At 50.5% G+C, this 13486-nt stretch overlaps 1 protein-coding gene across 3 annotated transcripts in view; it reads left to right on the forward strand.

Annotated features, from left to right (window-relative positions):
• MTMR14 (myotubularin related protein 14) overlaps positions 1-13370 on the forward strand; it is a 31361-nt gene extending 17991 nt beyond the window's left edge. Inside the window, exons 16-19 of one of the 3 annotated variants that reach the window (XM_054640373.2) lie at positions 3-141; positions 2845-3021; positions 9688-9843; positions 13010-13370. In XM_054640373.2, the coding sequence (XP_054496348.2) occupies positions 3-141; positions 2845-3021; positions 9688-9843; positions 13010-13187 (650 nt within the window). In that variant the 3' untranslated portion in view covers positions 13188-13370. The other 2 variants (XM_077184286.1, XM_077184287.1) reach the window with 2 other exon arrangements.
• Positions 13371-13486: the final 116 nt, after the last annotated feature.

Genomic DNA, 13486 nt, shown 5'->3' on the forward strand with positions numbered 1-13486 from the left:
AGAGCAGAAAGACCGAGGCAGCACCACAAGCCTGAGCAGTGACTTCTCCCTGGGGATGGAAAGTTCCCCTGGAGCAGCTGGGAGCTTTACCTATGAAGCAGTGGAGCTGATGCCAGCAGGAGCACAGGCTCAAGCAGCATGGTGAGGAGAAAACCACTTGGTGGGCTGAACAAAAGGGGCTGGCTCTGGGCCTGATGGAAAACATATTTCTGAAGTGTCTTGCCCTCCAGGTTTGCTCTCTGTAGCATGGATTCCTTGCAGTGGGGGGAGGAATTTGGCTGTCAGAAGCTTTGCTGCAATTTGTACTCCAGAGCTTCTGCATCAAAAGTTGGAGGCCACCCCATGTTAAAAGGCTGTCAGGGTTCTGCAGGGATGCTCCAAAGTTTGTACATAGATGAGAGTAAAGCACATTTGTTTCATTTTCACCAGTTTCACTGTTAAACTTCATCCACAAAGGATTTTATTACTTTTAAAAGATGGTTCCAAACTACCAGAAAAATTACATTTCACAGCAGCCTCCCCAGGGAAAAGTGGAGATGGTTTAGCTGCCCTAAAATGAAGCTTAATCAGAGTTTAGGAAAGATATTATACACAGGGAGTGTCTGCAGTTAGTGGGAGCTGGGCTGGGTGGCCAAAAATTCCCTCTAAATTGTAGCCCCTCTACCAGCATGAGGTGTGTGAGCTGAAAGCAGGTTCCTGCCTGCAGCACTGCTTAGAGACATTTCCAGGGGAGAATACAGAATTTTTAGTACTGCCTCTTGATGGAGGGTCACAGAGGACTTGCCTGGGGATGCAGGTGGCTGTCTGGAAGAGGGGAAGGTGTCTGGCAACTCTGCTGCTCTGGGACAGGTTTTGGACTTGCTTGTGGAATTTCTGGTGCTGTTTGGGGATTTCAGAGCCTTGCTGTAGGGTTGCCCCTCTCAGTTTAATTTTTCTCTCCTCTCCCTCAGCACATGTGAAGATGCTATTTTATATTGCAATTATTTTAAATTAAATCTGGGTTGTGCTGGAGGCATTTGAAATCCTCTGGGACTGAGCTTGCAGCCATGCTAGTGGCAGCAGCCTTTCTAAGGCACATTGTATGTTCAATCTAAAGTGCTGAGAAGGGAAAGGAGAATATCCCTGCAGAATCACAAAATGGAGATGGAGTGTCCCAAACTCTTTGCCAAGTGAGCAACACGGAGTCCTCTTAACACACAGAGCCTGCCTATCCACATCAAAGTGACTGCATTGAGTAGAGAACAGTTTTCCACTTGCAGGGCTGCAGGGTAGTGAACTGGAAGCATTTGTGTTCCTCTGAGTGCTCAGGACATACAGACTGGATTCTGCTGCACAGAACCTATGTGTGCTTTTTACAAGATGTGAAGTGATCAGAGCATGCTGGAGGAGATATCTGCACTTGTGTGGATCAGGGCTTGATTTTGCAATGTGCTTCCTAACTCTGGGTTGCTTTTATTTCTGTGGGAGACCTCAGACTATGATGGGGCCAGCAGCTGCTCTGCAGGGATGGTTTGAGCCCTGCTGGGGGCATGAGCTTGGGAAAGGGGAAGGTTGTGAGCCTTGCCATGAGTGCTTAGTGAGAAGACTGGTCATGGGTGTTTTACTGCAGGCTGTTGTGGCTCTGTAGTCTGGAGAATACATAGGGCTTGCTGCAAGCTGGATGAGCTGTGCTCTGCATAGCATGAGGGGATGCACTTTATTGTGTTGCCCTGAAAACAGGTGGCCTCACAGTCTCTGTGCAGGGAGAGGCATTTGATTTTTAGCTGTTCAGACCTGTTTCTGCAGGCTGTACTTGGAGATGTTGGCAGCTATGATAACATGAGATGAATAAAGCTTAAGAGAGGCTGTGGTGTGATGTTTGAGGGTGGACACCCTTCAAAAAATGAAGGGAGGATATCGCACTTTCCACTGTACAATGAGCCTGTCTTTAGCTGCACTTGCTGACAGTGTTTGAGATTTCAAAGCTGAGATCCCCTTCCATGTTTTAGGAAGAGTTCCCCTAGAGTTTATTAGCTTTAGAATTTTTCTTTTTTACTTTTTTACATAGAGAGTCTTTGTCCAATTCAGTGTGATCTTGGAAGGGGAGAAATTCTTGGGACTCTTCCAGGGGAAAAAAAAAAACAAACTGTAAGAAGGAAAATCTTCTGAACGTGCAGAAGTGATATGAATTAGTCCCAGATGTGTACTTGTTTGGCATGTAGTTGGATGGTACTGTGAGCTAAGGCCTGATGCAGCAATGGACAGTGAATCATGACTGAGTCTGAATGTGCTGGCTAGGAAAGAAGCCAGAGCAGTTTGGGCTGTCAGCATAGACAGAGGAAGAACTGAAGTGTACCTACCTCTGGAGTGAGTGTCAGCTGTAGGCACATGGTCAGAAGTGTGGTCAGTGGTGCCCAAAGGGAATTGCTGAAAGGGAAAATAACACTGGTGGTGTGTCCCTGTCGCCCTCGGTGTGCACGAACGCCCACCTGGGCTGATACTGAGGAGTTGGAGCAGATTGAAATGGTCTTTCCCCGCTGGGAGGCCCCTTGCTCAAGGCATTTTTGCTGCTAGACTAAACAAAGCAATCGCTGTGTGTGTGTGGGCTGATGCATTCTCCCATCTCTGATTTGCAGGTCACGTGGATGGTGATCTATAAAAGAATGGGCTGAGATGGGTTGAGCTCAGCGTACCCCCTCGCTGAGCCCTTACCGTGACTCATGGTTCCTTGGGAGGGAGGAGGGCGGGTTCAGTGGAAACAAGAGCTTGTAGCTGCTGGGCTAAACTCCAGCCTGCAGTGGAAAGGCTTCCTAGTTGGAGTACATAGAAAAGTCAGCTTTCTCACCCACGTCCTCTATCCCTCAGGAGGAAGAGCTGTGCATCGTCACCGCAAGCCGTGCTCTGGAGCAGAGCACAGCAGTCTGATGACAGGCTGCCTTCCACAGGGATGGTTGAAGTCAAGTCCTCCAGCTCCTCCTCATCAACCCATTCTGATAACTTCCTGAGGATTGGAAGCAGCCCACTAGAAGTGCCCAGATCCAGGTGAGGTGGGAGCAGGGCATTTCTCAGCAAAATGAGTGTCTGGTAAAGGGAGTGCAGGGCTGCTCTTGTATGGTTCTGAAAACACTGGAGCACCTGTGTTTGTGTCTACAGACAAACCTCGGGAGGCCTGTTCCTCTCTAGTCTGACCTTATCTGAAGTGCTGGCCCTTGAACACAGACACTCCTGCCTGAGCCCCTAGAGGAGCAAGGAGCTGTGCTGATAACAGCCAGCTGTCATATGCCTGTCCTCAGCGCATGCCTCAACTCTGAGCTCTGGCATCTCTGCGCCCTGCATGCTCGCAGCTCACAGCACTTTCTCTGTCTAACACATCCACCAGGGTTTGAAATGGCTGTGGTGTTTGGAAGGAAGCTTTTCAAACCAAGCAGACCTCACTCTGCATCTATCCTGTCCCCCTTTTCACCTGCTGAACCTCCTGATGACACAGGTTGGAAAAAACTGGGTGCTGGTGGCAAGCAGAGGTAGGAATCTGCTGGGAGCAAGCTTTGAGCACTGTGCCAGCACAAAGGAGTTCTGCCCTGAAGGCTGAGTGTTCCTGCTGGGGAATGGGGACCCTGGACCTGAGCCTAATCTCACACCATAACAAAGGCACCCTTCTGGAGTCTGACACTGCGATAGGGCAGCGTCGAGCCCTGAGCTGGCCTGGGGAAGAAAGAGCAGAGCCTGTGGAGCAAACACTGTGTGTTCAGGCCAACATGGAATAAAGAGACCCTGAGATAAGAGGTTGCTAACAGCGTCATATGCTCGTGTAGCCTCTGCAGGCTTTCTGATGAGTCTTTTTGTAGTGATTCTGAATCAGCCACCAGCCAAATCTGAGTACTCTCTCATCGTATGGAAAATAAAATAACAAACAAGCAAAGCATTGAAAATTTATAAGACTTTCTTAACAAGTGTCTCACGATTCCAGAGAAAAACCCCAGTGTCTGACAGTTTTCATAAATGAGGGTAACTGTTCTCCCCAGGAAGCGATATCAATAGGAGGGGTTGGAATTGTTGCTGGGGCCCACCTCTGCATTTTCTGTAAGATGGAAAGAATCTCCTGAGAAGAGAAGAAAATATTGGAAAGAAAACAGCTTGTCTTGGGAGCTGCTTTGTTCACAATGGTAGTGCCACAATTCCTGTGTGTGGTCCCATGCCATTCCCAAGGTCTGACAGGCTTTCAGTGCTTGCTGGTAGCAAGCTTGCAGCAGTGCTCAGGAAGAAGCAGTTTGTAATGCTTCAGCCAGACTGCTCTGCAAGAGCAAAGAGGAGAAACAGGAGTAGGTGGAAGAGCACCATAGTGAGGGTTAGGGTTGCCTTATCAGACACTGTCATGGGTTGCAGTTTCTGGGTTCTAAGCATGGTATGTTTTCTCCTGAAAGAGGTTCTGTCATTCCACTTGGCCTTTGGTCTCCCTGCCTCAGCTGTGGTAGTCTGAATTGGTCTGGCAGGTAACACAGTACCTTCAGCCACCATTTTCTACCCTGAAGGAAACAGTAGGTCCCATTTTGGGTGGAGGACTGTGACGGAAGGAAGAGGTAATTTCTGTCTCTTCACCTCCTGAAAAATTGTGGTACTAAGATGGAAAAGCAGGAGCACAGAGACTGATCAGGATGCCAAAAATACCTTTATTCCTGCAGTGCTGCTGGCAGGTCAACACCCAAGGCTCTTGAGATGAAGAAACCACTATACTTGACTTCCTAATCCTCTGCGTGGCCATAGCAACAAAACACTTTCCTCAACTTCTGCTGCAGTGGTTAAAATGGTTGCTTGTAAAATGCCAGCAGGTGTCCTTCAGGTAGTTCAGGTCAACAGCCCAGTCCAGGTGCTGGCAGGCAGGGGGGCTCTGGAGGGAACAAAAAGGCAAGTCAGCAGGAGACATCAGCATGGCCTGGGAGGGGGGAATTGGACTGACCTAAAAGATGGGGTCACAAATGCCCAGTCAGACATTAGGAGCCAAGCCCTTCTCCAGGCCAGGGAATGTCAACAGGCTGCTGCTGTCACATTACCAGCCCATCTTGTGAATCTTGCTCTTATCCAGAGGTCCTGAGTAAATTCCAGGATGATTCTTAGGCAAAGCAGTACAAAGGCAATTCCTATCAGTCTTTCTAGCTTATTTCAACATGATGGTAAGATCACATCTGCAGAAGACAAACACAGAGGAAGATATTGCATAGACTGTTTGCAGAGTAGAGCAAGGTGCTGCTTGTTCTGCAGAGAGCTCTGAGTATGGCAGTCAATGTGCCTCAGATTGAACCCCCCTGCATGCAGTGGGGTTGCAGTTTGCCAGCCTTTTCTGTATTTGCATTTGACACCAGCAATCTAAGCGTACCATGACACTGCAGAAAAATTCTGTATCTGTGTCAGGGATTTAGCGTGTGTCTACATAGCACTAATGTGGATTAGCAGCTGGATAATCTTTGGTTGAATGTGCTTTTGCTAAGTCAATTAAACAAAACCCAAAGTACTATGATCTAGAGAGTCGAGATCTGGAGGAGTTAAATTGCAGAGGATCTGCTTTGACCAGCAGTCACAGAGAACTCCCTTACTTAAGGGCTGCAGATGGCTGAGCTGTGGGTCTGGAGGGAGCAGAGTGGGACAGAGGAGCTGCTGCCCCTTGGCTTTGGGTGTTTTGTTGGTGGTGAGAAGAGTGTGTGTGCACTGTGTGTCTTGCTCCTTACAGCCACCTCACTTGGAAGGTGTACATGCAATGTGACAGCTTGGGGTAGTGACCACAGCAGGAGAGGAATTGTTTACAGGAATGTTTTCTGGAATTACTGCATGACCATGCCACAAAATGGGCTTGCTGGCTGGCACATGACTATGTGCTGGAATCAGAAATGGTGCTCACAGAGAACAGACTGCTGGGGCACTATCCCAGCCTGTAGATAACTGTCTGGGATTCAGCCAGGATTTGCAGTGCTTGGCAGGGTGCCATTCTTCTTGCCAATATTGCCCACGCAAAGGTGGGAAGGGTTGCCCTTTACTCCGGGTTGCCACAGTCTGCCTGTACATACAGAACCTACTTAATGCTTCAGATTGAAGCAAGAGCATATGCTGGCAAATGAGCTGCTTCCCAAATAGTCCTAGGTGTGTGGAAATACGTCAGGTGAGCAGGAGCAGCAGGGGCAGGATGGAGCCTAGCTGTTGGCACTTGGCACTCATCTCAGTTACGTATTAAGAAAGAGAAGGATCCCTGACTGTTGCTCTGCCTCCAGTATTGACTCTTCTCTGGCAGGCAAGTGAGTGTCCATGTGCTGTGAAATGCTGTCTTGTGCTGCATGTTGCATGGAAAGCACTGACCTAATTAAAAGGAACCATTCCAGGTTAGGAGCTGCCAGTTTATGGCCTGCGAGAGGTCCCTTCTTGTGTGAAGGAACAGCTTGCAGCTCATCTCTGTTTTGCTAATCTAATTTAGTTAATCTTGCACTTTTGAGGGAGTTTCTTCCCACTCATGGACCTGAAGAGGTGGGTGTGTGAAGCTCACTTTGATTCTTTTTCTGTCTGCCATTAGATGTCTGTGGCAGAGACAGCAACTTGAAGATTGGCTGTATCTCATCTCCTCTAACCATGTCAGCTCTGCTGTTGTCCGGTGCTTCCCAACACTCTGTGCTGCCCTCACTCCTAGCCAGCCTCTGGCATGGCTGTCATGTGTTGCAGGCATGCTGTTCTTACAGACTTGGGAACTGGTTCTGGTGTCCTGGCAGTTCCAGCTTGTTCCCAGGGCCTCACTGAAGCTCTTTTGGGGCTCTGCAGTAAGACTTTACAAGAAATATTCAGGGTAGAAATTACAGGAAGACTTTGACCTCTAGCAGCAACTGGATTGCATTGGGGTGCAGTCACCCCATCTAGTCTTGGTCTCAAGCCAAGCTCAACTTTTAAGAAGCTCTGCTGCCATTGCAGTGAGAACACAAAATTTCCCATGCTGTGTCTTCCCAGGCTTAGCCCCTGCTGTCTCTTGAGGTTGTTCAAGTTGCTTATTGATTGTGACATTTCCTCAGGAGCCTCCCTTGAGAAGGCTTTGGGAACAGAGGGGAAGGTCTGCCACAGTATCTTACCTCTGCTGGCCAGGCTCAGATCTCTGGGCCAGGAAAGAAATTACTTAGACTCATTACAGAGTCAATCAGTTTATTCAATGAATCGACAAGTGTTTATTCTGCTGCCTGGAGGCAAGACACAGAATTGACTGCCTTGAACTCTTAGACCCCAGTGTTGTTGCATCAGATGAAACCTTACTAAGTTTGCACAGCTGCTTGACAGGGTTGGGGACCCCAGGAAGGGCTGAAGGACTAGAGAGTCACCAAGTCAGTCTTGCAGGAGATACACTGTGCTTTTATCAGCCTGTCCATGGCAGAATTCAAAAGATTACTTGATCCACCTCTAAGAGGTGGTATAAGATCAGTTTAATCTTAGCTGACAAACATGGAAGGTGACCAGCAGCTGGAAGCTGTGGCCACACACCCAAAGCAAAAAACAATTTTCTGTTCACCTTCTTTAGCACAGATGTACCTGACTGGTGTGGTTGATGATATTGGGCTGAGGGATGTTTTTACTGTCCCTGGTGCCCTGGATCATGGCTTGCCATGTGGGCAGAGTCTCCTGAGTAGGCTACAGATACTACTGTCCCTTTGCAAGAGCTGCAGAACTCTGTTCTCTCTGGAGATCCTGCTGTAGTCCAGGCCCTCCTCTGCTATTCATGCTTGCCCTCTCCAAAACCTTTGTTTCTATCTGGCCACAAACCTGTCCTCTGTTCAGCAGCTAATTACTTTTTCTGGCAGAATCCTGTCTCTGCCTACTTTCAGCCCAAGCCTGTTGCCTAAAGATCTCTTTACTCCTTTAGCTCAATTTTGTGTCACCATGTGTGACACTCCTGTTTTTCCTGTCTGGCTGTGCTGTGCTCTCAGGGAGGTGACATCTTCCTCTTCACTCTGCACTGAAGCAGCATTCCTCCATGCTTCTCCCTGGCATCCTGCACTGTTCCCACTGTGATTCCATCATGGCACAACGCTGTGGGCTCAAACACTCTGCCTGCTCTCCTTCACACTGACTCCCTCCACTTTATCTTCCAAAGGCGTGGAGAGAGGTAGATGTCACTGAACAGCAGCTCCCCTTCACTTACAAATTCTTTGCTTTCCAGGGAAGGTTATCCCTGTCTGATGTCCTGAAGGTGTTTCTAACAGTATGTGCTTCACTTTTGCTTTCAGTGAAGTGCCCTCATTCTTACTTGGGTATTACATACCCCAGGAAAAGCAATACAGGGTTCTCCCAATACTCTGACCCTCACTCCTCTGTTCACTGAGCAGCCAGAGAACAAGATCTGTGTGACACAGGTGAAGCTCTGCTCTCCCTGATTTCTGCTGTCATGTCCTTTCAGAGCCTGAGCTGCCACACAGGGGTATTAGCCCCAGACTTGCAGCCATGATGGGAAGCTGATACACAGGGAATTGTGTGACTCCCTTTCTGTGCTTGTACAGCCAGCTCAGGACATTTCACACTGCTCAAACTTGGCTGTATTGATCAGACTAATTAAATGGCAGGCCTGGAATTAGATGGAGATTGCAAATAGGTTTCCTGCTGTGCATCTCTTCCCACTCTTGCTTTCCAGTCTAGCTCAGGTCCTTCTTGCTGTGGGAGAGCCTGTCTTTGTGGCTGTTCTCTTGGTCCCTTGGGGAGCAGCTGCAGTGCGCCACTGCTATTCTTAGCTGTGAAGACAGCGTGCAAGTACCTGGCCCAGCAGAGCTGGAGCACTGCTCTCTGCCCAGCAGAACTCAGATAAATTATCCAGAAGATCTTGGTAGTGTGTAATTGAGCAGCTCTGCCACAGGCTGTGCTTCCAGCTATGTACACTCTGCTGTGCAGCAAGGCTTAATAATTGCTTGCTCCCTTGGAAGCCAAGAGCTCTGGCTTTGTCTCAAGTGATTGTGCCCTCTTCTCTGAGATTTTGGAGGGACTCCTCAGATTCACTTGCCGTGTTTCATGCTTCTTTCTTTCCTGGTGGGAGATTGCATACATCAAACAATTATTCTTCCTTGGCTATTTAGCCTGTCCTGAAGATGTTTTGTCACCTGCTTTCTGGCACAGCCCTTTCTTTAATACAGAAATGAAGGGGTAGGTGTCCTGGGTATGCCTTGAGCCTTGGCTCTTTTCAGATCTGGTGGTAATGTCTCAGGAATGATCTGCTTTCTAACTGCTGCCAGGACAATGATCTGTAAGTCTTTCCCAGCACTAACCAAGTCACAACCTTGATTTGCCCTGCTGCCCTGGGATGTGCTAACAGCTACAACAAGCAACAGAGGAATGTCCCTTGTACAGCACAGCTTTCACATCTGTGAAGGACTCAGGGCAGGATATGCTGTTCCATCTCACTAATGGGTTTCTCAGTTCTGCATGGCCATCTGCTTCATTCTGGCTCTCTCCTGTCCAGCTCCTGGTGTGCTCCTGCTGCTTTGTTGGCCCCAGCCAGCTTGGCTCTCCCTTCACTTTCAAAGGAAAGGCTTGGTCTGGGGCCCAGCTCGAGCTGCATGTTGCGCCCTGGTCCCCGCGTGTCAACAGTGCTGGCACGGGCAGTGCTGGCCGCACGCCCGGCAGGTCCCTGGCAGCAGCAGCAGTGAGAAGCTCGTGGCTGAATGCTCTGACTGATGGCGCCGTCTCCCTCTCTCTCTGCCCCAGATCGGCCGACCATTCTCTGCCCGGATCTTCCGTTTCCACAGACTTTGGCAGCTGGCAGATGGTGACAGGGTGTGGCAGTATTCGGGAGCAGGCAATCCTGAGCGCGGACGCCTCTCTCCCTTGCAGCTTCCCGGATGAGTTCTCTAACACTTGCCTGTAAGTGTCTTAAATGCAGGATCTCTCTTGGGTCTCTTGGCTGCCTGCGAGTGCTGCAACTTTATCACTCTGGCGCTTTTGGAGAAGCCTGGGAGCCCATAACGAACTGTTCCATCTTTGCCTAGACGGTTTCTATCCACAAACTCAGTCCCTGAGCACTCTTTGCTTATGCTGAACATGGAAAGAAAATGGCACTTTCTCTGCCTAGTGATGGGGGAGCTCTTTGCTTTCTGGAGGAAGAAGAGGTTTTTCTCTCTTCCTTGAAGATGCTGAATTTGGGTATAATTGAGTGCAGTTGAGGATTCATGTTTGTCAGGACAGGACTGGTAACCCAGATTTCTTGCTTTTCGATTTTGCTCACCTACATCTCCCCACTGGGGTCAGATCCTTGCTGGAGTAAGAGAAGGACTTTCCTTCTGTAACCCAAATTTTGTCTGGGCTTGTGCAGTATCATTTTCAGGTGCTGTGCCTGGCCGGTGCAGAGCCACAGAGACCTTGTGTCCTGCCACATCCTGCCATGTGAAATGGCTGGGAGGCAAATGTTCCTCCCCAAATAGAAATCCACCTCTGGAAGCTTGAAAGACTGTAGATGCGCTTTAATTGCTGTTAGAGGAGAGCCTTGGTTTGTGCCTTCAGGCTGCAAGCTCTTCATCAAGAAACTGAAATGGCAGATCAGGGGCTGCTGCTAGCAAGCAATGCTAGAGCTCTGCTGCCAGATGCTCAGTCCCTTACTGAGATCTGAGTATGTGCTTTGGAGGCTGAGGGCAGGCGACATGAAAACCCGTGTGTCCTGTGAGACAGGCTGCCTGCCCTGGCTCTGTGTCTCGTGTGGCTGCGTGCTGTGCTGCTGAACAGAGCAGAGCAGCTGCCTTCAAGTTATGGTGAAGCTACAAGAGCCATGAATTGATAGATCAAAACATTGCAAGAGATGTTGGACATGGCCTGGCCAGGATTTGTTCTTCTCCTTTCCTGAGGACACACTGAGCTGTTCCTGCAGTATTTTGGAGATGGGCAAGGGAGTGGACTGAAGGATGGGCTGCTTTACTGTGTCCTGAGCCTGGCTGTGCTTGGTCACTGCTGATCACCAGCAAGTTGTTGCTGCCCTTGGAGTCGGATCTAATGTCAGAATAGGGAATTCAGTAGAGAAACATGAATCAAAGTTGATACGCCTTAGGCTTATGCAGTTTGGAAAGTGACTGCTTGGAGCAGTGGATTCAAAAGGAAGAGAACAGTAGTGGTGCTTCTCCTGTGGGTGCTCTGCCCTGTTCAGCTATTCACTAAAGCTGTGGGTTGCTTGAGGGCTGGGGACTGCTCAACTGAAGGTGCTAGGACCAGGCACTGCACTGAAAGGATGAAGAGTTCCCAGTGGTGTCGTGTTGAGCTTAACCCAGAGCCTCTACCCTCTCTCTGTTCTGTATCAGCCTTGTTTGCTCAGGACTCCATTGTGGTTTTATCCCAGTTTTTGCAGCCCAACACAGTATGATTTTTTTTTCTTTTAATTCCATTTAAGTTCCCACTTTGCATCTTCACTGGCAGCAGCTCGATGAAGGTATGCTTTTCACAGCCTACTTCTTGTGCTTGTGTGGGGCTTGTCAGGGCTTCCTTCGAGCTGGGGCTTTGACAGCCTCCTCTCATCCCGCACCCCAAGCTGCAGGCAAGCGGGCAGGCTGTAGGAAGTGTAGCGGGGCAGAGTGCCGTGGATTTGGCAGGGAAGCGCGACCTGCCTCCGCGGTGAGCAGTTCAGGGTGAAATGCTGCAGCCAGTCTGCAGGGCTTGGTGTAGAGCAGTGGCTGGCTGCTTGACCCTGTGCCTTGGAGTGTCTCGCTCCACGAAACAAACCGAAAAACCCAAATACAAAATCTGCCTTGTAAAGAGGTGTGAGAGCCACAAGACACGGGACCTCACTGCTGCACGCCCTCGCTTACCTCTGCACGTGACATCTGAGATCGCTGTACTCGGGTGCAAGTAAGTCCTGCCTTCACGGAGTTTATTTTAAATGCTAGCAGGTTTGTGAGCTCCACGTCCTAATTAGGTTGCCAAAAAGCATCGCTAATGTGTTTAGATATGTTGTTGCCTTTTTTTGCCCTCTGGCTTCTCTTTATTATCAGACACAGTAAACAGCGGCCTGGTTGGCTGCCTCGGCATCGCTTGCTGTTTATAGGCCTCCCACCATATCCTCTTGCTGCTGTTTCCGGACCGAAGCTGTTGGCTGTGGGTGGTTAACACTTCCATTCAAATGAGCTGTGCCAATTTATAGCCAGCCCAGGCACTGGAAGATTAAAGAGAATTTTTTATGGGGAAGGTTCGCACTGTGCCCTTGGAGTGACCTTTGAGGAATGTCTTAATCTCTCTGGGAACCACTGGCATGTCGCAGAGGCACCACAGCAAGGATCGTTTGAGGCTGGAGAGCTTGGAACAGCTGCCTCTGGGCCCTAGTCTTGCTTTCCCCTGCTCCCCCGGCTAGTCTTGCCTTCCTTCTGATGTTTTCCCCCTGCCCCTAACCAGGTGTGTGGATCAGCAGGAGAGGAGAGCAGGTCCCGTGGGAAGTTGTGCCCTACTCTGCTCCTGTTTGCCGAGAGCAGCCATGCTGGGGAGCAGAAGTAAAGCGCTGCTCAGCTCTCCTCTTCCTATGGCTGGGGTGTTCCTTGGGGCTTTTGTCACCTTGTCTGCTCCTTCTCATCCCCCCTTCCACAGAGCTGTCTGTGCTGGCATAGGCACACGAGGCTGGGGCTGGTGGAAGTGAGGGACGGTTGCAGATAGGTTGGAAGCAACTGTCCAGGCACAGCACATGTGGACAGGCTTCATCTGTGTGAGGAGGGGAGGGAGCTGGCTTAGGGACTGATGTCAGCAGCCACTTTGCCGAAGCACCACTTTGTTTATGAACTGCAGCCTTATGAACACTGTGGTGGTGGGAGAAACCGGGGACAGTGGGGTGTGTGAAGGAGGAAACCCTGTGGGGAGCAGGAGACTGAGGCTGCAGCTGGCTCTGTGGGTTGGATGAGGAGGCAGTGGCACCAGCTGCCACCAGCTCTGTGGACAGAGCCTTTTTGCCTTGCACTGCCTTAGCCACTGCAGCCCGTTGAGCACCACAGCCCTGTGTCAGGAGTGAGAGCTGGGATGTGGAGAGCAATGGCTGCAGTCACTGACCTCCCCTTCTCTCTCCTAGACTGGTGTCAGCGAGTGACCGTGAGTCTCGTCTGGAGGAAGTGCGTTCTGCTTTTCTGGCAAGCTACAGCCGGACCATCGGCCTCAAGGCCGTGCCCCCCAGCCCCTCAGGGGCCATCGGTGGCCTCCTCGAGCAGTTTGTGCGGGGCGTGGGACTGAGAGGCAGCAGCACCCTTTGAACACGGCGTTCCCAGACCACTGCCTGGAAAACTGGGGCTGGCACGTCCCCCAGCAGAGTCCTGGGACCCTCTCCTTGGTGCGGGCACCTGCTGCACCCAGCGCCCACCGCCAGCCCCCCCCTGCCTGGGGCTGGGGGGTGCGGGGTCTTCGGCGAGTCTCTGCAGTAAATGACCCGAGCTGTGCCCTCTCCTGCCTCCTCTCTGGGCTGCGGGCGGGGGCTGCGGGGGCGGCGCGGGGGAGCCGCTCACTATAAATAGCCCGGCCCACTCTTCGCGAGCGTCGGCACCGAAATAACACC

Source organism: Agelaius phoeniceus, chromosome 11 (assembly GCF_051311805.1).
Source record: "Agelaius phoeniceus isolate bAgePho1 chromosome 11, bAgePho1.hap1, whole genome shotgun sequence".
Classification (NCBI taxonomy): Eukaryota; Metazoa; Chordata; class Aves; order Passeriformes; family Icteridae; genus Agelaius; species Agelaius phoeniceus.